This window comes from Primulina tabacum, chromosome 3 (genome assembly GCF_025594145.1).
Source record: "Primulina tabacum isolate GXHZ01 chromosome 3, ASM2559414v2, whole genome shotgun sequence".
In the NCBI taxonomy this organism is placed as follows: Eukaryota; Viridiplantae; Streptophyta; class Magnoliopsida; order Lamiales; family Gesneriaceae; genus Primulina; species Primulina tabacum.
In genome coordinates, this window is record NC_134552.1 from 2580834 (window position 1) to 2605707 (window position 24874).

General features: G+C 36.3%; 3 protein-coding genes and 1 long non-coding RNA gene across 9 annotated transcripts; 1 reads left to right on the forward strand and 3 right to left on the reverse strand.

Annotated features, from left to right (window-relative positions):
• Positions 1–88: 88 nt before the first annotated feature.
• On the reverse strand, positions 89–2540 carry LOC142539286 (ETHYLENE INSENSITIVE 3-like 3 protein). Its single transcript, XM_075644643.1, has 2 exons — positions 2260–2540; positions 89–1877 (listed from the first exon to the last, which is right to left on the reverse strand). The coding sequence occupies exons 1-2, from the start codon at positions 2292–2294 to the stop codon at positions 191–193; spliced, it is 1722 nt and encodes a 573-aa protein (XP_075500758.1). The 5' UTR covers positions 2295–2540; the 3' UTR covers positions 89–190.
• Positions 2541–3099: 559 nt separating this feature from the next.
• Positions 3100–5908, reverse strand: LOC142539288 (uncharacterized). Its single transcript, XM_075644645.1, has one exon. It carries the CDS (start codon positions 5906–5908, stop codon positions 3293–3295), a length of 2616 nt encoding a protein of 871 aa, XP_075500760.1. The 3' UTR covers positions 3100–3292.
• A 2393-nt stretch (positions 5909–8301) lies between these two features.
• Positions 8302–11629, forward strand: LOC142539289 (uncharacterized). Its single transcript, XR_012818858.1, has 4 exons — positions 8302–8528; positions 8616–9009; positions 9090–9196; positions 10826–11629. It is a non-coding gene; the product is annotated as an uncharacterized LOC142539289 (long non-coding RNA).
• Positions 11630–18649: 7020 nt separating this feature from the next.
• On the reverse strand, positions 18650–24653 carry LOC142539290 (DNA topoisomerase 6 subunit B). 6 transcript variants are annotated; one of them, XM_075644646.1, is made up of 19 exons: positions 24431–24653; positions 24272–24324; positions 23846–23943; positions 23651–23756; positions 23393–23527; positions 23262–23313; positions 23021–23085; positions 22121–22227; positions 21917–22019; positions 21693–21778; positions 21406–21602; positions 21105–21220; positions 20844–20929; positions 20468–20540; positions 20161–20252; positions 19751–19889; positions 19585–19679; positions 19332–19506; positions 18650–19090 (listed from the first exon to the last, which is right to left on the reverse strand). In XM_075644646.1, exons 1-19 carry the CDS (start codon positions 24531–24533, stop codon positions 18944–18946), a joined length of 2028 nt encoding a protein of 675 aa, XP_075500761.1. In that variant the 5' UTR covers positions 24534–24653; the 3' UTR covers positions 18650–18943. The 6 variants fall into 6 exon arrangements, with proteins under 6 accessions (XP_075500761.1, XP_075500765.1, XP_075500762.1 ...); XM_075644650.1 differs by lacking the exon at positions 24431–24653 and having other exon boundaries at positions 23393–23522; positions 23651–23751; positions 24272–24330; XM_075644647.1 differs by lacking the exon at positions 24431–24653 and having other exon boundaries at positions 23651–23751; positions 24272–24330.
• Between the last annotated feature and the right edge of the window lie 221 nt (positions 24654–24874).

Genomic DNA, 24874 nt, shown 5'->3' on the forward strand with positions numbered 1-24874 from the left:
TGCACGTGTTGGTTCAACCTCTAATAATTTACCAAAACATTCCAAATCTCTTACCTTTTTTATGAAACAAATATATACAACAGCAACTAATATAGAAAGTTAACAGACTTGATGTTGGAACGCAATGGCCCCAAAAATAGCTGGTTGCCGTAGAAAGATTTAAATACATCCCAGCAGCAGAAATACCATCTTATGAAGCAAAGTATTTCAGAATATCATCAAACATTAAATCATATTCACCGTTATCAAATGAACTTGTGCTATCAAATGGATTGTATCCTCCGGGTGACAGCGCGAGAGAAGATGGAAACAGTTCACTGTCTGTACGGCCAGATTCATTAAAGAATTTGCCTTTCACATCATCAGGGAACTCTCCTCCAGGGATATTATTCCCATTTCTAGGTGACACTGGTAAATGGAATCCTAAATCCTCTGTTCTTGATTGTATCTCAGTAAATGCTGCCGCAGGCTGCTGATTTTGAAGTTCAATAGCAACTGATGGATCGTATGAAAGAGATAGCATTCCATGCTGCGGCGGCTCAGAATTTTGAGGTCCCTGAGGTATAATAGAACCTTGAGGTTCTGGCTGGCATACAGAATTCACTGGTCCCTGGGCTTGAAATTTGTGGTGCAATACAGCACTATGTGTGTTCTCTTGCAACTTAGAAAGTTGACAAGCATCACCCAACCAAGAATCTTCAGGCTCAAGAATTGACTGAGAACCATTCGTACTTTGAGCCTCTGAATAATGCAAGGAAGCATTATCTGGGATCACATTTGTAACTGCTCTAGCAGCGCTCAAATTTGGGCATTTTCTTTTACGGGATTTTTCTACTTTCTCTTCATTGTTGACATATTGCGAAGTCAAATAAACAGGAGTCTCACTAGGTACATTTGCAGATTTATTCCACCACTCGACTTTAGATGAAACAGAAGCCATACAGCCGTCAGCATCATAATCATTATCGCTTTCAATACAAGGTTTCTTCTTACGTCCAAGACTTTCTGAAGGTGCCTCACTAATACAAGAAGAACCATTTTCATACTTAAGCAAGGTTTCCTCTCGGCTCAAAACAGATAACCATATCAAGCTCTCTTTTGCCGTCATCTTATCCTGTAATAACTTCGACCGACTGATCAGCCTCCTGATCTTTCCAATTTCAGGAGACATGTGCTTTATAACACCAGTCAATACCCCAACTTTCCAAATCTTTTTCAGATCATGTGGCTTCCTATACGAAGGAGTTTGACCCTTGGGCAATCCCAATCTCATCCACCATTCCTCGTTCCCTGATGGCCACCAAGGCGGCGGAACACCCTTCTCCAATGGATACTTCCGCTGTGGTGGATCACAATGTTGCATCAAGGAAGACAGAAGAGATCCCAATGTTGCATCCTGCAAGTCTTGAAGAACGCCTGACAAGATCCCCTTATCATCTTTACCTCCATCAGCCACATGATGGGATTCAATCTCATACTTAGCAATTGCCGCAGGGCCATTTTTGTCGAACTTAACCTTTTCTTTCCACCAAGCTCGTATATTATCTGATGCACCACTTACTGGTTTACCACTCTCGGGGATGATACCATACACAAATCCACGAGCATTGCAGACTTCCATAAGCTTCAACATGTACTTCAAAATCCCATCTTGTGCTCGCGCCATCTTCTTTCTACAGGCTTGGTTCATCGTCGACTTCGCCTTCTGCTTCTTTGCAGCTTGCTGTGCAGTGAGTATCTTCCTTTCCCTGATCCTTTTGAGTTTCACACGATCCTTCCACATTCGCGTCTCGAGTTCTTCCGCCTCAATCTCCTCATCACTAACATCCTCCTCTATACCATCATCACCTCTAATACCATCAACTTCAATATCCGAGCTGTTGTTCCATGTAATTGCATTCAAATATATATAAATTACATTTTGGTCCAATTAATTTACCAAATAAAAACAGAACACAAAATGAAAGGACACAGACAAAATGGGAACTAAACATCATCCCTTCCACAATGTAGTCAATTATAAGCCTAACCATCTTCAATCGAGAATTTTTTTTAACGCAAAGTCGCCCCTTGATAAGTTCATCGTCTGCCCCTACTTATGCATGATACAGGGAATATCCATATGAATCAAAAACCCTAAAACACCTCCACGTTCCACAGTAAATTCAACCATGAACACAAAACAATAGAAACCTAAACTAAAAAGACTCAGCATTTTGCAGAACTGCAATACGAAAAAAAAGAAGAAAGAAAACTAACCTGATATCAATTCCCAAATCTTCCACCACAGCCATTTCAATGTCCTCCTAAAAAACCCATGTACAATTTGGCGTAAAAAATGGTAGAAAAAGGAGACAAACAAAGCAGAAATGAAGTATAATTGGTATCGTCTGCAAGTAAAACTTCAATCAATCTCGCGGAAATCACCAACTTTTGCTTCAAATTGACCGTAAAATTAATGATACATATCCAATTAGGAAGCCATTGTGTCTACTTTTCCTAGCTCACGCATCAAGAAAAAATCGTCTTTTCCTTTCAGAAAACACAAAACAAAATCGTGTTTTCATGCATATATTTCTTGCTAATTAAAAATAAAATCTCTAGGACAATATTATTTTTCAATACTAAATTTTATATAATACTAAGTTTGTATTTAATATGAATAATGAAATTCCCCTCTAAGGAATTTTTTTAAAAATAAGAATAAAGTATGTAAGTATATTTAATTTCCAATTTTATACTCTTTTCTTAGAGTTGAAACTAATTTTAATAATCTATATTTGGGATCTTAAAAAAAAGGTTTTTCTAGACTCTTCTCTCTTATTATTATTATAATAATAATAATATTAAAAAACAAGAAGAGATTGGTCATTCCTAAAATTAGCTTAATTGAGGTCTAATTAAAATAAAATAATATTTAAATTCATTTTTAAGTATTATTTAACGTCAATATTTAAAAAAAATCACAAAAAAAACTATTTTTATGTCAATAATATTATTTTTTATTTTATATATGAATGAGTCATTTCGTCTCATGAATATAGATATGTAAAAGAGTCTCACAATAAACATATTCAATTTTAAAATAAATTGATTCAATTATTCGAAAAACTGACCAAACAGAAACCCCAAATTTGACTTTGTTACAGCCAAGTTTCTTGGAAATGGAGATTCATAGAGGAATTCTTTTTATTGCTATTATTTGTCTAAAACATTTTATTTGAATGTATTAACCAGCTGATAATTTTATTTAAGGTTGTGGAAACGCCTACCAAGTGTTTGATCAAATGTGTCACTTACGCTTCACAATTTCTTCTTTCATGGCAAGTGAAAGAGCGCCAAGGCTCCCTTCTTCTTCCACCACTACCCCAGGCATGACCACTGCTCTACTCCCCACGAACCCCCCGTCGCCTATTGTAATCTTCCCAAACTTCACTTTCCCTCCTTCACCTTCATATATGTGACCAAACAGCAGAGCTTCTCTGCCCACACAACCCCCATTGCCAATCTCCACCATTTCAGGATTCATCACAGCTCCCATGCTGTCCACATACACTCCCCCGCTCAAGTCAATATCTGATCCCATTATCTTCATCCAAACAGCGAAAAGGAGTGATCCGCCAGTCATCTCGACGAAGTATTCACCCACTAGTGTCTTGAATGCTTGCCAGATTGTGTCCATGAAGATTGTTTTGCTCCACATAGTTGCTGTCCCGCCGTCTTTCTTGTTTCCTACCAGAACCCATTTTGCTGCTGCACAAGCCAGTGCTGTCCATGTGCCTGAGACAACCCAAAACAAAGGTAGTAGCCAATGCAGTGGGTATTTCATGGTATTTTTGGTGTATAGCAGCCAGTTTAGTGGGGTGGAGATGACATATGCTAGTAGGTAGTAGGGCAAGAATGTTTGAAGCAACGGTTGAATGAAAATCGCCCATGATGTTTGGTACCAGGTTCTTGCAAGTGTTACTTCGGTTGAGGTTGAGTCCCCTTTCTGTAACTTTGCTGCTATTGGACATCCTGAGAGGTCTACTTTGACATCTGATTGCTCTATGAATGCTCTCCATGCCTCTGGGAGAGGCTGGTTGTTTCTTAAGTGCTGGCAGATTTCATACACTAGTGAACGACCATGATCGATTGAGGCACTCTGAGAGGCTGATGTTGCACGTATGACATCCACCTCATGGCATCTAAGGAAAGGATTGAATTCAAGCTGCTCCGACTGTTCTTTTGTGAGGTTTTCAGTAATAATCACCTCTCCTACATCCACGATGGGGAACTCGGATTCGTCCCATGGTTTCGTGCAATCAAGGGCAATATCTTGCTTGACCTCATCTTGAGGTATAGGCCGGAATTGGAGCTGGAAAATGTAATGGACCCCACCAGATGAATTAACGCGGCGTTGAAAATCCTCAGCAAGAAAAAGCTTTGGACGATTGTCGTTACTGTCACGAGGGATAGCACCAGTTTCTGGAGGAAGGATTCCAATGGGGTCAACCTTACCCGAGTCTTCACTAATGCTCTTATCAAAAGGGCTCAACTTGAATTTGACATACATTTCTTTCCCATCTGTGAACCTGAAGAGCCTGCAGATGTTCGAGTAGTAATGAAGTTGAGTAAAAGTTTCTGCATTGCGAAGTGACATCCACACCGCGTCTCTGATATGTGGTGCGCGCTTCACTTGCTCTTCTCTTGCAGGTAGTCCACATACAAGCCATGTCACAAAATCAGAAATAGTGCGTGCATAAAATGCCTTGCCTGTTTTCAACGTCAAGTCCAAGAGGGAGGTTTGATCATCTGTATCAGAAAATATTCTAACAGCTGCACCTCGTGCATCAATCCTAGCATCATCATCAGCGCTCAAGCTGTTACTGTGCCTAACTATGATAGGATAAGTCTTCCCAGCTCGGAAAATCTTGTGTTCAGGCAAACCTTCTATGTTTTCATACATTTTTAGTACTCCTTTCCCACTAACTCCAATTCGGTGGAAATATCTTGATTTGACCTTAAGAGTTGTAGAAGCCAAATTCGCAGAAAGATTTCCAACAATTTTCTTGTAGGCTGTGTCCATTTCTTCGATACGTTCATCCAGCTCATGCTTTGTGTTCTTTATCATAATGGGAGTTTGAGATCCAATATAAACACCGCCGCTCTGAAGCACTGAGTTGATCGGAGCAACTGAAAGTGCGCCAATAATCGTCTCCTTTTGAATAGTTGAACCAGGAAGGACTACGCTTTGGCTCCCAACAATTGAATTTTCCTGCACCTCAACTTTTCCGCTTGTGAAACCATAGGATGAGTAGAAACCAGTAATAATACGGCTGAAATCACCTAGATGGACGCCTGCACAGATTGATACAAGTTTGGGCTCTAAAACTGGATTAATCGCACGAATAGAGCAACATTTCCCCACTTTTGCACCTAGAAGCCTCAAGTATATGCAAAAAGCTTCTGTCCCAGAAAGGAGCTTCGCAAATCTCAGATGGCAGGCAACATTGATTCTGTGACGAAGCCACATTCGGTATTGTGATTGCTGTGCTTCCTCGTTTTCAGACAGAAAAAGGTTTATCAAGGATGTAAGCAGACAAAGGATCAAGCCGTGAGACAGATATGCTGCAGCAACTGCGATGGAAAATTTCAGTGGACTCAGAGATGTGCTATCAATCAGTGTAGCGTATGCAACAATGGTGAAAGGAAACCAGTGGAAAGCTCCGGAGATGCACAACAATGTGAAGTGCTTAATTGATGGAGTATTTTGGACTAGCATGATGTAGATGCAGTAGAATATGGCTGCTGAGAAAGAGCTTATAAGTCCGACTCCGTAGACACCCATGAGATGAGGTAATAACTGATATCTAGCTTCAATTTGCACTTTTGCCAGTTCTGCAACCTGGGAAAAAACAGTGAGCATAATAATTTAGGTCAATCTCAGATCATAAGTTCTCCAAAGCTTTTAAAACAAGTAGTTAATCTGAGATAGTTCATACTTTTTGGATGTTGCTAGTTTTGTATGATCCGGAAGCAAGTTTTCCCGCTTCGGTGACATGCAATGCCGGTATTTCACTTCCATCTCCTATAACACTTCCCTTTTGGATCACAGCATAGGGACCAACTGAGGAATTATTTCCAATTCTTATGGGGTGAAAATTCAAGATTCCATTTTTCACCTCATGACCTTGTACTAAGACTCCCTCTGCAAGTACAGCTCCATCTCCAATAGAAACTAGTGCTGGGTCAGTGATGTCGATCGTGTCAATAATTGTCGATGATCCTATCTTGGCTCCAAGAATTTGAAACCAAAAGTTCAGCAGTTGTGTTCCTCTCAAATGTACAGCCAATGCTTTCGAGGAAATTTCTTGAGCCTTGCACAGTACCCACCACTTGATGTAGTCGAGTGACCATATTGATGAATTGGGAGTTAAAGCGTAATTTGGTTGAAGAAACGAGTTTCCAAAAAGAGCAATACAGCTGCATGTAGAAAATATGCATAGGATCCAGGAAAGAGGTGCAAGTAGTAAGGAGATCACATACGGTGCTGCTGGAGTTACTGTTATCAGACTAAGGGTGGAAGACATCAGCTTCTCATGGATAGAAATCGCTATATATGCAGGAAGGGTCAGCAAGAATGTGATGTAAGTAAGAAGAAGATATTGCAATAATACGATACACATTTTGTGTGATAAAGAAACTTCTTGAGGTAGGTGAACTTCAGTCATTAATTGCGAACAGATATCCTTATCTTCTTCTGTATGATAAGCAGTATTTCTCATATCTTGTGGTTGAGTCTTCATCACTAAAGATTCTGAGAAGCAAGCCAAGTCATCAAGGCTTGTTGCTGTGAAAATGTCAACTGCTCCAACTGGTACACCAAGAAAATCTGAAAGCTTTTGAGCTGCTCTTACCACGCCAATGGAATCAATTCCATAAGAGGTGAGGCTTACAGTTGTTGAAATTTTGCTAACAGGAACGCCAGTATGCTCTGAGACAAGTGCCTTTAAAAACTCAATGATTTCTGTATAACTTAATATCTTACTTTGTGATGTAATATTTATCTTGAGCTGGGTTCGAGGTGTGTGGCCCTCTCTGCACGTTCCTGTAGTATTTGACCGCAGCAATAACCGTTTTGGAACCACTGGTTCTGGTAACAAGTTCAGTGTTCCATCAGCAAATTGTTTTAGGCATTCAAATCTCTTGATTTTCCCAGATGTAGTCTTGCTGATTGTTCTTGGTTTGATCAGTTTCACTGCAGCTAAATTCACACCATGTTCTTCTGCAACCTTTGCTTTGATTTGTTCGACGGCATTTTTAGCCATTGGTTTACCATCTCTAGTTTCTGCAATTACAACCAATCCCACCTGATCAGAGGTATCTGATATTGATATCCCTTTTGCTGATAAAATCTCCTCTGGCACTCCAATGACAGCGCAGCAGCCAGGGCGGAGGAGCTCTGACGAGTTTTCAACTGTTTTTTCAACATCTGCTGAGTAAATATTTTTCCCTGCGACAATGATGAGATCCTTTATCCTTCCTGTAATGAACAAATTTCCATCAATTATCCGTCCCAAGTCTCCAGTTCTTGTGTATCTCCGACCAGGATGGTTCTCAAGCTCATTACTGAAAGTGTTGATGCTAAGCTCCTCTCTACCCCAATATCCAACTCCTGCACTTGGACTACTGATCCATATTTCACCTTCCTTTCCTTGCTCTTCGTGGTCTTTACCAGTTTCTGGATCAATAATTCTCACATCCACATCTTCATCACCCGATGATACATAACCACAACTTACTCGTCCTTGCCAATCAACCAATACAGGTTTTCCTTCCCCATAAGCACAGCTGACAAAAACACAATTTTCCGCCAATCCATAGCCAGGAGCCATTACATATTGGGAAAGACCGTATTTACTAGTGAGGTCAATAAATCTACTCAAAGTTTTCTGTCGTACTGGTTCAGCAGCAATCATTAGAAACAGCATTGACGAAAGATCATATGTCCGAGCCTTGTTCTTGTCAAGCTCTAACCTTCGAATCACAAGTTCAAAAGAGAAGTTTGGGCCAGCACTGTGAGTTCCCTTGTACTTGCTGATGGTGTCAAGCCATAAAAGGGGGTTCTTTATAAATGTCATCGGAGAGAACAGGACAGCCTTTCCACCACTAACCAAACTTGTGAAAAGCCCACCAATCAGTCCCATGTCATGGTATTGTGGGAGCCAACTGATGAGTACTGTATTCGATGTACTTCTGTATCTCCTATGCATTAGCTTCACATTATGTATTAGCCCACCATGAGTTATCATGACGCCTTTTGCATCGCCAGTCGATCCAGAAGTGAATTGAAGAAAACACACTTCATCGGCCCGAGGTACCACATTGGAATCTGCTTCTCTCGTAGGAACAATGGTGCCGTTAGAATTCCTGATCCAAGAATCTGTATGTAACCATGGAAGATTCGGCCAACGACCAGAGGATCTCCCATTTCTGTAGGACAGTGGTATTAAGTTCTTCACAAAACCTGCACGAACTGCTGAATGGTAACCCACAGTTGAGAGAATTGCCACTGCATTGCTTGATTTAGCAATATTCTCTATTTTTAACAGTGCTTGTCCACCCCTTTGCAGTGGATCAGGTGGCAGAACTGGGACTGGTAACACTCTGGCTCTTAAACATGCAAAGAAGGCATCAATAAAATCAAGACCTGGGACATAAACAAGAAGGACTCTATCACCAGGCTTAATGGCATGTTTTCGGCTGGACAATAATTTTTCAGCAATACAAGCAGCATTAGCATGTAGCTCTCCAAAAGTCCTTTGGTTCACCACTTCTCCTTCTTCGTTTATCCAAGTATAAAGAATCTTTTTATGGAGTATACTATGAGTTCCCCAGTGTCTCAAATAGTCATCAAGGCTGGATAGATCGGGAAACTCAATTCCTTTGCATTCAGCTAGCTTTTGAGGGATCTTGTCTAAGCACTCAGACTTCAATGGAAACAATCTCTGCAAGAAAAGTGGTCAAGTATTCATTTAACACACTTTACTTCGTATTTGCAATTTTATTTTGAATTTTGAAAATCTGATGTTTAAACCTTGACGTAGGGAAATTTTGGCAATGGAACATTACTGGCGAAATGATTCCGAACCAAAGCCATGGCATATGTTGAATTTCTCTCCGTAAGCTCAAATGCCATTAGACCACCAACATAGTAAGTGTTCTGTTGCCCCTGAAGCTTGTTTTCTAGTTTTTCATAGAATCCATTCTTCATATCTGCAGTAAAGTTGTTTGAATCCGTTGCCTTCTTTAAACATTGGAGTGTCAAGAACTTTTTTGAAATATTACTTACCTTTACTTTGAACATGAGGAAAATAGTTGAATCGTCGTTGTAGAATTACCATTTCAACCTCTCCCCCCATTCTTTTAACTGCTCCGATGGCCAACTTTGTTACTTCTTCCCCCTTGATATCGGCTGAGTTGCCATATGACCAGAATAGGAATATATTAGTATCAGAATAGAATTTCTGAACCGCCACTGGATTTCCTATTGTAGAAGGATCATTCATGAATTCACCGAAGTAATAAAATCCAACAGGCAAATGTTCCATTCCTTTAATCTTCATAACCGTAGTGTAGTAGTCAATTGTTTGCACTTTACTGAACAGTTTCTTTTCAATCTCACTGAAATCCATTGTGTCATTTTGAGTATCTGTAGAAAGAGAACTTTCTTTTAGAATCAGTCTAAAAAACATTCGCGGCAAGATTAGTGCTGCTAAAGAAATAGACTCCCAAACCTTCAGAAGTGAATGATGGTGATCTGTATGTTTTCCCATTCTTGAATGGAAACGCCCCCGTTATGATTATTTTATCGAATTCCAAACTTTTGGAGTATCCTTCACCATCTTTGATTTCAATCTTGACACCTGATGAATGGCGTCTTACTCCCACAACCTCGGTGTTGCAGAGGACTTTTATTGGCAAAGATGTGCTTATTTTCTGCCATAAACTCAAGTAACCACCTTTGAACCGTCTAATTTTACCGGCCATGGACGTTCTAGTGAACTCATGAATATAGGCGTAAGGCATGTCTTGAACAAATCCATACCCTGAAGCAGTATATCCATAAGCTACTGATTTAGGGACAGATTTTATACCCCGGTGTTCGAGAAACTCTGGCGTCAAGTCAAAGGCAGAGTCGTTCACAGCATGAACTCCTATTTGACCCGATTTCTTGGCTTTTTCCTGTAAATGGAGCACAACAATTAAGAATTTGATACCAGTTTGAAGTATCAATAAGATATACAGCCTTAAAAGATCGAAAAAGATGTACCTGTAGCTCTAACGTTAATGAGATTACTGATACGTAGTCATCTGCAACCTGTATATCTTGATATTTCCCTGTGAAACTATCAATAAGAGCTAGTTTGTGGGCATCCATCTCTTCTAAATCTGAACCCATTTCTTTCGCCAAGTGAAAAACAGTTGGAGAGCTGCCAGCTGCAAGAACTTGTCCTCCAAGATCATATATCCTTCCTGTGATAGAAACATGCATAAGTAATCAGATGTTTCCATAGAAAAACGACAAATCCGCTGCCAACAGATTATTCAATTAGCCCAGCGGTTGATTTCACTGGGTCAACTGACATTGAATGTGTATCTAGTTAAAAAAGGAAAGCTTTAATCTTCTCTATACCTTCTATATCTACTGATTCACACATCCCACCAACTGTGTGATACTTCTCCAACACAGTTACATCACAATATCCTAGTTTACTCAGTGCATAAGCTGCTGATAATCCACTCGGCCCGCCTCCTAAAATAGCAATTCTTGTGTCCACAGGTAAGCATGGGTGCAGCTTTGAGAACTGGTCATCAACCGATTTCCCAGGCTCCATTTTTGCTGGTATGGTACTTCCACTATCTGTGTGATCCACGGAAAATGTTAAATGGTGATTTCCGTGAACTTTCTCGAGAAGTTGGCAGAAAAATAAGACGAGAACAAAGCAAAATATTTGATTCCTTTGTAGCAATCATAGATTCAACGCTTTTGTGATTCTCGAGTAACAAGTCCGTCCAAAAATACATCAAACAAGACAAAGGAGACACACATTGATCAAAACAATGTTCCTTATCAATGATTTTACATGTATATTAATATATTTCTCCACCCCCACAAAATACATGACGATCTCGACTATATTTCTGGATTCCCCCTTGTTATTTTACCTTCGAATTTGCATGTTTTTTTCACAGGAAAGACTCTGCATTTCTCAGCTGACCTTAGATTAGAACTCTGAAAAACATGGTTCCTGTCCGGTAAACTCTCTGTACGAAAAGCTAGAAAGTTGAAAAAACCTGAAACTTTAAAAAGACTGGACATACATTTCGAGAACAAACACGAAATCGAATGGCTACCAAAAAAGTTCATATTCCTATCATCCCTATTCATTCCTAGGATAAACATGGCCACCATTGTTCATGAAGCTACACAGACACTAAATTTAATAATAACAACTCATCATTTTTGTACTTAAACTAAACTGGAAGATGATATGAGCAAGAACTGACTGTTTCATATGTTTAACACTACTAGAAAAAAATGTACTTACAATGCCAAATGGCAGAATAGAACTATGGGTTCTCTTTTGACCGGAACTCCACCAGTAGCCTACTATATGATATCTATGACATTAGGAATCGTTGCTTTTTTATAGTCAAAAGGGTGACGTGAATATTAGTTAAAAATTAACGTTTTTATCGCCTCGAACTGAAATTATTCAATATATAATTCGTCGGTATTTATTTACTAAAATTTCGATTTCGTAAAATCGTGAAAGTTTATAGATATAGTAAACTTGCAAAGTATGTTAAAGTGTCGAAAATTGGGAAACTGTTTTGTAAATTTTTAGTCATTTTCTACTTTTTCCTGTGAAATTTTGTAATATATTCAAAATTTTGGTAGAATATTTTCAAGAAAAACTGGTTACGGTAGATGGAGAAATGACACGATGTTAGAAACTGTTAAAATTTTCATCATTGGTGAATCCGATAATTTCACATAGCCCATGTCTGTTGTTGGGAGATATTCTGTTTATGTGCTTTTTTAGATTATTTTTTGACCACACTAAATTAATAAAGCCAAAAAAAATGATTGATTCGGCAAGAAAAAAATTTGGATTTTTTGGATTAAGGTGGCAGCGATTAACGGTTTAATTCTATGGGGGCGTTACAAATAATAGAAATGCTTTATTGGTTTTGACGGCTCAATAATTTTCTTTAAAAACAAAAACTTCTTGTGGTAGATGCCATAATCATATCACGGCAGACCAAACAGGATATCTAGAAACTTGTTTGAAAATTATATTTTATCGTTGAATAAAAAATTTGATAATTTTTTAAAAATAGTATCGTAGGCTATTATTTTTAAGAATAAGTCTTTTGTAAGACGGTTTCACAGATCTTTATCTGTGAGATGGCTCAACCCTACTGATATTCACAATAAAAAGAAATATTCTTAGCATAAAAAGTAATAATTTTTCATGAATGACTCAAATAAGATATCTGTATCACAAAATACGACCCGTGAGACCGTCTCACACAAGTTTTTGCATATTTTTAAACAAAAGTTACCATCTCACGAATTTAATTAATTTTGTGATATAAATCTTTGACATTTCCATTGATGAAACATGTCTAATAATATATTTACTCATTTTTAAATATATTTATTGAAGTCATCATAAAAAAATCTTCTATTATTAGTGTTTGCATGCCATGCCACACCATAAACAAAATCATGTCAAAGTTATAGATAATCTGACTTTTATGATCAAACGATGTGAATTACGATTTGATAAGTAGTTATAATTTTCTGGGTAAACCATGTAAACAAAGAAATTTAATCAAAGAATTAAAGGGAAACCAATAAATGACAACAAATTAATTATGTTGTCATGAATTGATTCAATATCTTTACAACTAACAGAAGGAATATGTTGAAATTAAAAACGGTAAGCTATGATTGAGCAAATTAAAATAAGCTAGAGTTAATTATTTGCATAAGCTTTTTGTTGTAATTTTGAATTGATTGTTGATGAAGTTGTTGAGAGAGGTTCTCCTTATGATCTTTCGGTTTTTGTTCGCCTTTTTTTCCAAGTAGTCTGGCCCATTTTCCCCGATCATTGGTCGTAGATCGTGGTAATGTCGTTGGTCAACGTTGGTTTCCCACTGAATCCAAAGTATACTTACATGGCTTGTGTTAAAAATTTATACGTAAACTTTGGAATAATATGATATTAGCTCCGGTAGATCAATTTAAAATATTGAAAGATTCTAGAGTTTAAAATTCTAGCTCGGGTAGAGTCATATTTCTGGCTCATCCACTGCCACCCTACATTCTACTTTTTAGATGTTCTTCTTTCACTTTATTATGTTGCATTATTATTTGAGCATTTATAATTTTGTTGATCACCACTCCATTAATTTCTCAACTGGTTATCATTTATTATACATGAATGTTAGTTGGAGAAAGTCTGAGAATTTGAGAACTTCAAAGACCAATGTAGGAAAAAGTCCCTTAAAAGCCATTGAAAATGAATAATCTTGTCTCATAGGAGTGTCACCGGTCAATTTCAAAGAAAATTATCAATCCTAGATAGAACCTTTGCTAGTGACTGAGCACGTACCCACGCAATTCCACACATGAGAATAATTAAAAATATAGAATAGGAAAAGTTATGCTAATACACAATCTTTCATTTTCCCATCTAATTCAAACTTATAATTTTCCCAACAAACCATCAATCTCACACAACATTATTTAACAATATTTACCGATGTTTTACATATTGCATCAACCAACACTCGTTTTTATCACTAATTTGGCTAATAAAACCCAATAAATCCGCAAATACACCCTCAAGATTCAGTAAAAATAACAAATTGTATGATCAACCAATTTTTATTTACTCACACATGCTCCATCGTTATTTACAAGTAAATTTTGTAGGCAATGACCAATCAAGCATATTCTCTATATTCTTACAGACTTTGTTGATACAATATCAACTTTTATTCACCAAAAAGAACAGGACTAATAAATGTGGTTGTGCAGCCTACTTAATACAATATTGACCAACAGTAAAACCTCATATTTTCTCCGATCAAAAATTCAAACATCAGGAACCATCAGACTTTTTCATCCCCACGTTTAAACCACAACAAAATCATGAAGATATCTTCAAGTTGATATAGTATCATCAGTTTAAACTTATGACATGCAAACCACATTTCAAATGTTATAATGCATCTAATACATAGCCACCTCAATCAAACACAATAAATTCAAAAATAAAACACACAAACCAAAGAATTTAACTTCATAATTTGGCCACGATATTATCCACACATGAAATTGACTAAATAACCATATTTAGCAACATTTTTTTCCAAACAAAAATGCTCACATGCCTACTGATTGTGATATTAATCTAGTTCCATGTATTAAACGATATCAAATAGTAGTTACCACAAGACTCACAAATCACTTTACACTTGCGCTTCATCCCATCAAGTTGGATAGTTGGCTATCAAGATTTTTTTTAGCTCAATGATCCTTGAACTTTTTCTCGACCATTTCCTTTATTTATTTCTTCCATAGGATGGATGCTACACTTGTGGTTGGTGATCATCCCTAGGATGGCCAAAATCTTTTGGCCTTAAATAAGGAGATCCTCAAGGATAATATTGATTCATCGGCCCTCAGGCTAAATATTCCTCATTATATCTCGAGTCCCCTTACTTTGCAGTTGAGAATCTTCTATTGATATCTCGATTTGTCCAACTCAAAAATTTATTCTTCTCATTTCATGAAAACTTTTTCCTCAAGTAATGTTCATCATCCTCATTATTTTGTTCAATAACCTTTTTATCATCATCGGTCTCACTTCTCTAATTATGCACTTTTCTTCCTCAATTTTTCCTACTTTATGCAGCAAAAACCTTTTCCTTTGAATTTTAGTGAATGATATTGGAAATTTATAATGTTCCTTTCACTTCTTTTTTCATTGATTTATAAAGAATTACGAATTTCATGCTCCTTGATTTGATCATTTGAGTAAGAAGATGATTAATCCCTTGAGTGCTAACTTTAGAAAAGCTTCTGATCTCCCAACCTATATCGTAGATATTTTCCATATTGAGATTTATTCTTCAACCTAAGCTGATTCCCTTAACCTTTGAAGGATGATGACTAGAGGTACTGTTGGTTTCTTAACTTTGAGGCCAATAATCCTCCACCATAATCTACAATCATCGGCTTTCCAAGTTTTTATCCCCCAGAGTATTCTTGGCTCATTGATTTTGTGGTTGATGATCTTCGATGATATTCTTGTTTCCTTAGCTTTGTGACCATGAATTTCTACCATATATCGAATTCTCCTTATAATAAACTGCATTCCATCTATCATAAAAATGATTAACTCTACCATAAAAATGATTCTTTGTACTTAAAAATCCTTTGTATCTTCCATTCACCTAAAAAATCATGTTCTTGGGTACCCAACACTTCGTTATGGAATTCTTGTTCTTCACCTTTTGGCACTAGTTTTCTATATCAAATATCATTTCGTTGGGAATCCAATACCATTTTATAACTCTCTTCAGATTTTTCTTCATTTTTTTCCTTGATTAATCAACATATCATTTTCTTCTATTTTTCCCCTAGCTATCCACATCACACAATAAACTGTATTCGTAGTCATTTTATTGATTAAAACCTGCAAATCAGCGTTATTCACATTATTAGTTGTGACTAGGGGAAAATGATCCTCATCCATTGTCGTAGTGTCTTTTCTGTTAGAAAACTTTAGGACTCTTGTGTTAATCTTTTCTTGTATTACATTCTTAGAAGATGACGATCCTTGTTCACCGACCTTTTGATCATGGATTCTCCAATATACCTTGAATTCTCTGATCTGCTACGTATCATCCCCATATCGTAATGATCATTCCTCGTACTGAAACTTTCATTCACCCTATTTTTTCACTTCATAAATAGTGTTAAGGGATACCCAACATTCTTTAAACTTATTCCTTGGATCTACATTTTTCTGCTCATCTTTTTTTCATTAATCAAAGTATGCATATCATTGAAATTCACGTTCACATACTTCTTTCTTTTTAATCCATTGCTTGATTGTGCTGATCCAATGGGATGTGAGGTGAATTGTGCCCCCGAGCATGCTCTTTTGTGTTCTTTGTAAACACTCCTCGACTGGTAAGACCTTCATCAGCTCTTAACTGAGAACATGAATTGGTAACCTTACAAGTCTGCATCACAAGATGTTTTCCTCCATTATGCAACCTGTTTTTTCTTTCTGTTGTTATCTTATCCTTCTCTCAGGTGCCGTGGAGTACTGGAGAAAAGAACCGGTGGTACAACCAAACGACAAACTTCACCTACTTGAAAACTTTCTAATCCTTGGCTTTGATCCATTGGCTGCTTGATTTCAGACTCACAAGGTTTTTTTCATCTTTTGACGGAATCCTCCATTCTCTCATCTATTTCCTGAAGTCTGTCATAGTAGTGACAAAGACATTGGCCAAGGCATTAGTCTTCTCTTTGAGTTCAATACATATATACCTCTCTCCATAGACGTCACGAGATTCATTGGAACCTTATGGCTCACAATATGCATATTCACGTCTTTCGCTACATGCTTCTTGAACTTTTGCGCAATCTTTCAGACTAATCCTCCAGTAGATTCAGTCTCATCTCTTTACACATGCCGATCCTTAGGGTTGGGGAATCCCTTTACTCTATCGGTGATTGAAAGTTTTAGAGGCATCCTAGGTCATTCTTTCCAAGTATTCACTGCGTGCATTCTCTTCCAATTGTTCATAATTCTATTGGACTTTGCAGCATCCTTTCATCATCTTCATTGTTTCCTCGCTTTCTTGACGGCATGGTCCCACTGGACGTTCCAAAATCTGTTTGCACAAAAATGTGTGTGGTCGTCCCAGGCACGAAATCGTTCAAAGTTTGTGGATAATCTGACTTCTATGATCAAGCGATGTAGATCCCGATTCGATCGTTAGTTATAATTCATTCATCAAACCACAGAAACTAAGAAACCGAATTAGAGAATTAAAGGAAACACATGAACGAAAACAAATTATTTTTGTTATCATGAATTGATTTAACATTTTTTGGTGTGTATGTTTTATCTAGTTTAATATGAAAAATGCATGGTTAAAAAACCGAATCGAAACTATTCAATCGAAATGTTGTTTCTCACACTTCTAATGCGTGAGCTTCATTGCTATAGGTTTATGTATGAGCCATCATAAATTTAAGTTATAATTTGTTAGTTTTTGAAATTATTTTTAATTGAGAAACAATAGTTGATATTGGCTGAATTTTCTTTTTATCTATCTACTTTTATTTTAAATGTGCTAATGATATTTTGCACGAAATGAGTAGATATCTATTACAGCTTAATATATAACTAGTGCACTGATGTACGCATTGTGTGTTTGTACAATATTTTTTTTAATTAATTTTGATTTATATAATTAAATGAGGATCAAAATATAATTACAAGAAATAATGAAGGACTACACTATAATTTTGTTATATAGATTAAAAATAAATATAAAAAAGAAAGAAAAAAATGATCAAAATAGGATTGAACTTACAACTGATGCTTAGGAAACAAAATTATATTTACAAACTACATGTAACTTACATTAAAGTTTTATCACTACATTAACATTTATAATTATTAAACAGACCATGATATTAAAAATTAGTTATTTTAAGTGTCTCAAACTTAATAATATAATATAGATTTATAAGTTATTCTATAAAATGTCATTAATTTTTTAATATCACATTTGTGTATTAAGTTCTCTGTCCAACCTAATTAATTACTAAGCGTATCTTCTCTCAAGTCTCCACCATAGTTTTTTGTTTTTTAAAAAAAAAAGAGGCCTTGTTATTTTATCCAAAGACTAGCTGTTAACTTGCAAGTTTTCTCGATACAAGTTAACGACAATGTCCTTTCAACCATTTAATTAAAAAGAATTTATTTATTTACTGCGGATGTAAATGGGACAAAATTATGGAAACTTTCACCCTTTTACAGCTCCTGCGCAACAATTTTCTGTGCACACAAATATATATAATATTGTGAAATATCATATTTTGATTTGGCCAAGGCAAAATTGTTTCCAATAGGTTCAAATAAACAATGCAAAAATATTGGGGGTCATGTGCATTTTAACTAAAATACACTGAATAATTATAACTAAAAAAATTAACTGGCATGAGCACATCTCAATCTCGAATTTATGTTAATAAAATCGATGTGAGCAAAAATGGTGTCAGCTGAAATTATATAATTATGGAGATGAGACTATTTTCATTTTGATTACATGCGATTTTTTTATAGTTATTTATTTCTCTCCAATGGATGGTGTCATCAGTCTAGTGACTAGAAATAGGATTTGTCACATTGGTTGAAGAATAAAATCTAATAGAAAGGTTGTCGAAAGTGTATCAATCCAATTCAAATTTGGTTTTGACCAAAAAGAATCAAGAAAACTATTGCAGAATCAATATTGACGGGGAAACAAGACATGACAAGCAATGGCATAATGAATATGATCCTTGAGAAAACAAGAGTGTCGAAATTGCAGATATTTATCATCGTCTACAATTCAAAATTTTAAAATCAAATACAGGTCAAGCGATAGATTTCAGTTCTTAATACGTCACTGTATACAACACAATCTAACATGATCAATTACTGCTCAAGAAGAACATCTTTTCAGTCTACATGATTCCTAAATCATCCTTTATGAGCTCATGCATAAGTACATTTCTTTTTGCAAAACACCAAATTCATTCTGCAAGGAAACAAAACACACAATGACAAATTCAGATATCGGAGTGTACCTAATGAATGAGCCTGAAGACAAATACAGGGCTGTAAAAATCAGTGAAATTGCATTCGGTTTTCAAGGGTTGTATATAAATGTCGTCTCTGGGTTCCTCATTCACCCCCGTCTGTGTTGCATACTCCAAAGCCATCTCATAGTCAACCTGAAAAATCAGTAAGTTTATACACGATATAGGGGATAAGAGGAAATCTGAGAAGCAGTCGAAAAATAAAAATTATGGATCAACAAAATAAGGAGAGAAGACTGTGTTTTCACAAAGCATAGTGAAAGAATCGACAGTGACATGCAGCAAATGCGGGTTTCATGTAGGAAAACTGCATCGTGTCTGCCAATGTATTAACAGGTGGACCAAAATTTTCGACATGGAAACGAGAAAGTCTCACCTGTTCCACATGTCGAGTGAGCTTCTCCCGCAACGTCTCTTCGGTTACTAATTTAGCTGAAACTTGTCTAAGTAATTCTGCATCCTTGTCTTCAGAACGTCTCTTCTTTGAAGCATGAGAGCTAGACATTTCTTTTAAAATTTCATATATAGCACCCGTGGCATTTGGAATGTACCTGAAAATTGGTAGAACTATGAGATCAAAGTTTTCTTCACTTAGCTTTTATTACACACATAATGAGAGGAAAACCGACTTGCTCAAACTTCGTTTTCTCTCCTGCTGCTCACGAGCTTGAATTCTTTTAACTATTTTAGATTTCAGCTGTGCACAGCATTGCTGAATAGCTATCTGGAGATTCAACATTTTCCAGTTAACAGATGTTTTCTTACATAGAGAAATAAAATCCGATGTGTCCATACCTTGACGGCAGAAGCAATTTCATTAATGTCATCACCGATGTACTCCTTTCCGGTTCCTTTGAAAGGAATCTTGGTGCTTACAATGCTCACAAAGACCCCGATCTTATCTTGTGCTTGGTTGATCTTGTAACTGTTCCAACTGAAAAATGGACAGGAATTTTAGGACTAGGTAACAAGCTTCTTATTTACTTATATGTGCGCAACTTGGTGTTAGAAAATTGTGATAAAAATAAAGAATGACTACCATCACCAAAACAAAGAATGCACGGAAATATTGTTTTACCAAGGAAAATGAACTAGAGAAACTTTACGCAGCTGCATGTAGAAAATACTGGACACTACATTGACCTGGCCAACATCACTGTTCACCGATGTTTAAAAAAATTGATGAAATAGCATGCAACACTCACTTGATTCTCTTAATAGCAGTCCTCGTGACAACATCAGCCCCTTGCTCGAACAGAAGTGGAATTCGGTTAGCAAATCGGAAAATGTTTAGGCCCTAGAAGTTCACCCAATATATGACGTACAAAAGTCAGAAAACAAAATAAGCAGCAGTACGAGAATTTTAAACACTGTTCGATTATTTTGTGACTAAATACTGATTTTTTCAACTTAGAATTGTCAGTGAAATAGAACCCCTGAACAAACGACAGCTCTTCTATTAGCAAGAATACTGAATGAATTTAAGGAGCCTAGAGCATAGCTAAAACTCACCTGTTTAACATCTTTTCCACCCAAACTAATTCCAGCCTCCACAATGAAAGGGTGGCCTTCGAACACTTGAGCGCTGCACGAGACATCTGATGATTTTAATTCTCTTTCCTAATATAAATAATTTTCTTCTAAGGAAGGAATATATCGTATAATTCTAGGAGGCAGGGACAGAGCCAGAAATGGAGGTTGGGTGGGCAAAAAAATTATTTAAAATTTTAGGGAGGGCAAGAACATATATTAGGAGTGAAGCCATGAAGGTGAAAAAAATATAATTAATTTTAGACCTCTAATCAACGAAATTAAAAAAAATGAGGGGGGCGGTCGCACCCACCCCCCTTGGCTCCGTCTCTGCCAGGAGGCTAATAATTCACTGTACCTTCCTGAATAAGTTGCAACCATATCTGGATGCAATTCCTTTATAATTCCCAAACGGAGATTGTATTCTCCAGCAGGACTAAGACACTGCAGGTAACTCAAAATTAATACAAGAAGCTAAATCGTTAAAAGGCATAGAGCAGAATGAACACATGAAACAAGAATAAACTCCGAAATCCCATGACGATAAAAAAATATTGCAATAGGTTTTATAATGAAGGAAATTGATACAAGGGGAGAAAACACCAATATAATAACTTACATCACCACTGGGATCATCAAACTTCGCTTGACGGAACAACTGATGAATACGAACAATTTGCTGTGAGGTCAGAGATTTAACCAGCATACTTGGGTTAAAATCGGGACCCATTTCCCCTAAATGTGAAAATACGATCCTGTGTCAATTAGCAACAAAAAATAGCGTACAATGCGCATGCATCTAGCTCACTTCAAACCCTGGGGCCATCTGGCTAACTTCATACCCAATGGCAAAATGATATTAACGTAGAAAGAGCTCAGTCTAGTGGCTCTAGGATTGTCTCAAATAAATGATCACTCACCAATTAATCGGTCAGCATAGGACTTCTTAACATTCACAAATTCTTGCTGAAGAAATTGCAAAAGTTTAGGCTTTGATGTTTCCGCAATAAGTCGTTTAATCAAAAGCAAATCTACTGCTGACGGATGATACTTGGTTTCAAGAGGAGCTGGAGGCATTATATCTGTCCTCCTAGCAAATCTGACAGTGACATTTTTACTTCGAAGAAAACAAAAAATTTATCACTTGGTTTTAAATACAACAGAAGGAAGCTCAAGAGAGGCTGATCAACAGCGAGAAAGAGAGTACTCTGGTACTTCTGACAAAAACTTGAAGAGAAACTCCGCATAAGGAGTGATGACAGCCATTTGTCGCATGTAATGCAGTATTTTGGACTGTAGACAGAAGACACAACAACAGAAAGTCATAAACTAAGGAGACAATAAAATCATAAGGAACGTGCTGGATAGGAAAGGAGTTCCAAACAAAAATCCTCAAAAATTCAAATTAACAGCGAACTAAGGGATTCATACACGATATGTTGTCCAGTTCCCTTCAATGACTATATTGATCTCAGCTCCATGCCATTTTTCCTTGTTCTCTTTTTTATTATGTACATGAATGTGAGGAATGTTCCTATATATTAATTACTCAAAAACAATCAGTTTTCCATGGAATCTATGAATAAAAAACCTAAAAATCCAAATGGGATGTTCTAAACCATAATTTGGCAATACCTATTAATATCAATATCTAATCTGCAAAATGATGAGTAACTTTGCCCCTTCATCGACGAACGGATCTCAATAGGCAATCCAGTACTCATCTTGGACCAAATAAGCGCCTGCACGTGTAAGAAAAAAATAAAATATAATGTTTTGGTATGATTATATTAAAATTTCTACCTTTCAAGGGGAAGCCATACCAAAAGGTATAATGGGCATTCCAATACTCTAATGTCATGATTAGTATGTTGGGTGGAATAAGGTAGGAACGAAAATTGCATCCCTATGATTGATACCAAAAGAAATCGAAAATGAATGAAATGAAATTATTTTTATTAATCAAATTACAATTTAATAAAAAAATTGAAACAATACATATTCAAAAGTTGTTTATTATTAATAAATCAATGATATTGTTATTCATTTTATTATTGATTATAATTGTTGTTATTATTTAATATCATGATTATTATAGATATTATTAAATAATAATTATTAATAATATTATCATCATTATTATAGATTTATTATCATTCATTGTTAACAAAAAAAATTTGAATAATAATTATTATTGCTCTTTAATGATTAATATTAATACTTTTATTATTAAAATTTTAAATTATTAATCTTAATAAAGAAAAATAAATGATAAAGATTTTAAGAAATAAAAATGAGGAACATATATAAATAAATAGGTTGGGAGAATGAGAATGGGTAAACTTAACAAAATGTAGAGAATGCCGATTCTCATGGTAATCCAAGCACAAAGAATGGAATGAGTTGAGAATGTCTAATCCAGTCCCACTCATTCTCATGTACTAAGCTGCCCTTAAGAAAACCATACACGACATGACTAATGTTGGTGTTAATAAAATATTCACACATACATGAACAAAATACATTGAAACTTACCATCTTGGCACCAAGTCCAAACTTTCCGCGTGTCTGTTTTAAACCGTATTTAGTTCCAGATAAAACTGCAAAGACGCTGCTCAAGCTCAAAGAAAAGGGGGGAAAAACAAATAGAAGCAATTTTTACGAGGTTGCATCCAACTTCGAGCAACTGCAGTATCATGACAAAATACTTTCAAGCAATACAGCTGCTTCATAAATCTCATAAAAATAATAAGATAATCGCAATGAGATTCAACACCTCGTCCAAACATATTTGGAATATCATCATGTGGCATTCCTCTTCCGTTATCCTACAACAAAGAAAAAATGAAACCAGAATATCATTTATATAGAGAATTGTGTATACTGCTCTAAGATAACCGATTGTACCTTACATGAAACTTTGTAATATGATGCCTCGCGGCTCTTTATGGATTTTGCAGCAACTAGCGCCTTGGCTTTCTTCCCGAGAGAAGCGTTCTTTGCCTGGATCTCTTGCAGACGTGCTTCTTTGGCAAGCCTTTTCTATTAGAAAATAAAAAACCTTAGACAACCAACCACCAACATTTGCGTACATATCCTCACACACTAGATAATATGGAATCAAATCGTGTGGCAGCAGAGAACTAGCTGTAAACAAAAACACACCTCACGGGCCTTTTCCGTCTCAAAATCATCATATAGCTCTTCATCAACACGTCCATGCTCGGCAAGACCAATCATAGAATTGAACTTTCTTTTTTCGATCTCTTCTCTAGATCAGTCAAGCAATTAAATATCTAGCACCAACCACAATGAAAGTCAAATCGAGAACTATCAAGAATCGCATGTAGTCACACTTACATGGTTATCTCTATGACAGGAAGTTCAGCAATTGATTCAGCTGAATCAAGTGCATTTTCAACAAGTTCTCTCACAGTAGTGTACAAGCATTTTCCTGGCTGTGAGACAAGGAAATATACATATAAAAAAATGGAAAACTTAAAATACAGAAGAGAATAATTTAAACTCTACCAAGCTTCCAATTTCAGTTATGTAGATTATGTTCCTCCATTTTCCATGATTTTGCTGGTGCATGGACCAGAGATGATTTACATCTTTTGAAATTTCACAATTCACATTAATATTTCTTCGTAAAAAGTGGTTGAGCTTTTCAAGCAGGTATTGTAGGCCGCAAAATTAAAACGAGAAATTTTCAAAACAATTACACAAATGCAATCCTCGATAGAATTAAAATATATGAATGTTGATCCCAATCATAAACCTCACATTGTCAAACCCAGCAATATTCTTGTTATCCGCAAAAAACTCAGCCGGCGATTCTGCAAAAAATCACCAACAAAAACATACAAAAATAGAATCTCAGAAACTAAAAAAAATATAATAAACACTAGCGCCATAGAAGTAAAAGCTTATGCGAGGACAAACTTTGTTTGAGAACTTGGGCGGCGGAGCCTTTGGGCTTTCTGGATGTTTTCCCTTTCGACTTTTTCGTTTCCGTCGGGCTCTCACTGCTTATTGGGGTTTCCATTTTCGATTTTCCCCCACACAAGCAATCGGAAAGCTTACCGTTCAACACTTGACAACCGTTAATGTCCTTCTCCCGCGCTGTTCACCTTAATTATTTAGCCCTAAATCCCCAAAAAATCTTCGAATAACCATTTTATGTTTAGAAAAGGCTACGTGAATAGCCCAATGGGCTTCAGTTAAAATAAATTAGTAAATTAGTAAATAGCCCAATGGGCTTCAGTTAGAATAAATCAATCGGTCTATTAGTTTCTACTGTTGATTTACCGAAAACTCAATTGACAAGAATTTCATTTCAGTGTTGCTAACCAAACCAATAATTTTTGCAAATTATTGAGATTATTT

Coding starts and splice junctions, on each gene's coding strand:
- LOC142539286 (XM_075644643.1), bottom strand. CDS start 2,294: ATGGCTGTGGTGGAAGATTTGGGAATTGATATCAG. Junction 1,878..2,259: donor GATTTGGGAATTGATATCAG/GTTAGTTTTCTT, acceptor ATGGAACAACAG/CTCGGATATTGAAGTTGATG.
- LOC142539288 (XM_075644645.1), bottom strand. CDS start 5,908: ATGCTCACTGTTTTTTCCCAGGTTGCAGAACTGGCAAAAGTGCAAATT.
- LOC142539290 (XM_075644646.1), bottom strand. CDS start 24,533: ATGGAAACCCCAATAAGCAGTGAGAGCCCGACGGAAACGAAAAAGTCG. Junction 23,757..23,845: donor CCTGTCATAGAGATAACCAT/GTAAGTGTGACT, acceptor TGACTGATCTAG/AGAAGAGATCGAAAAAAGAA. Junction 19,890..20,160: donor ACTGCTATTAAGAGAATCAA/GTGAGTGTTGCA, acceptor TCCATTTTTCAG/TTGGAACAGTTACAAGATCA.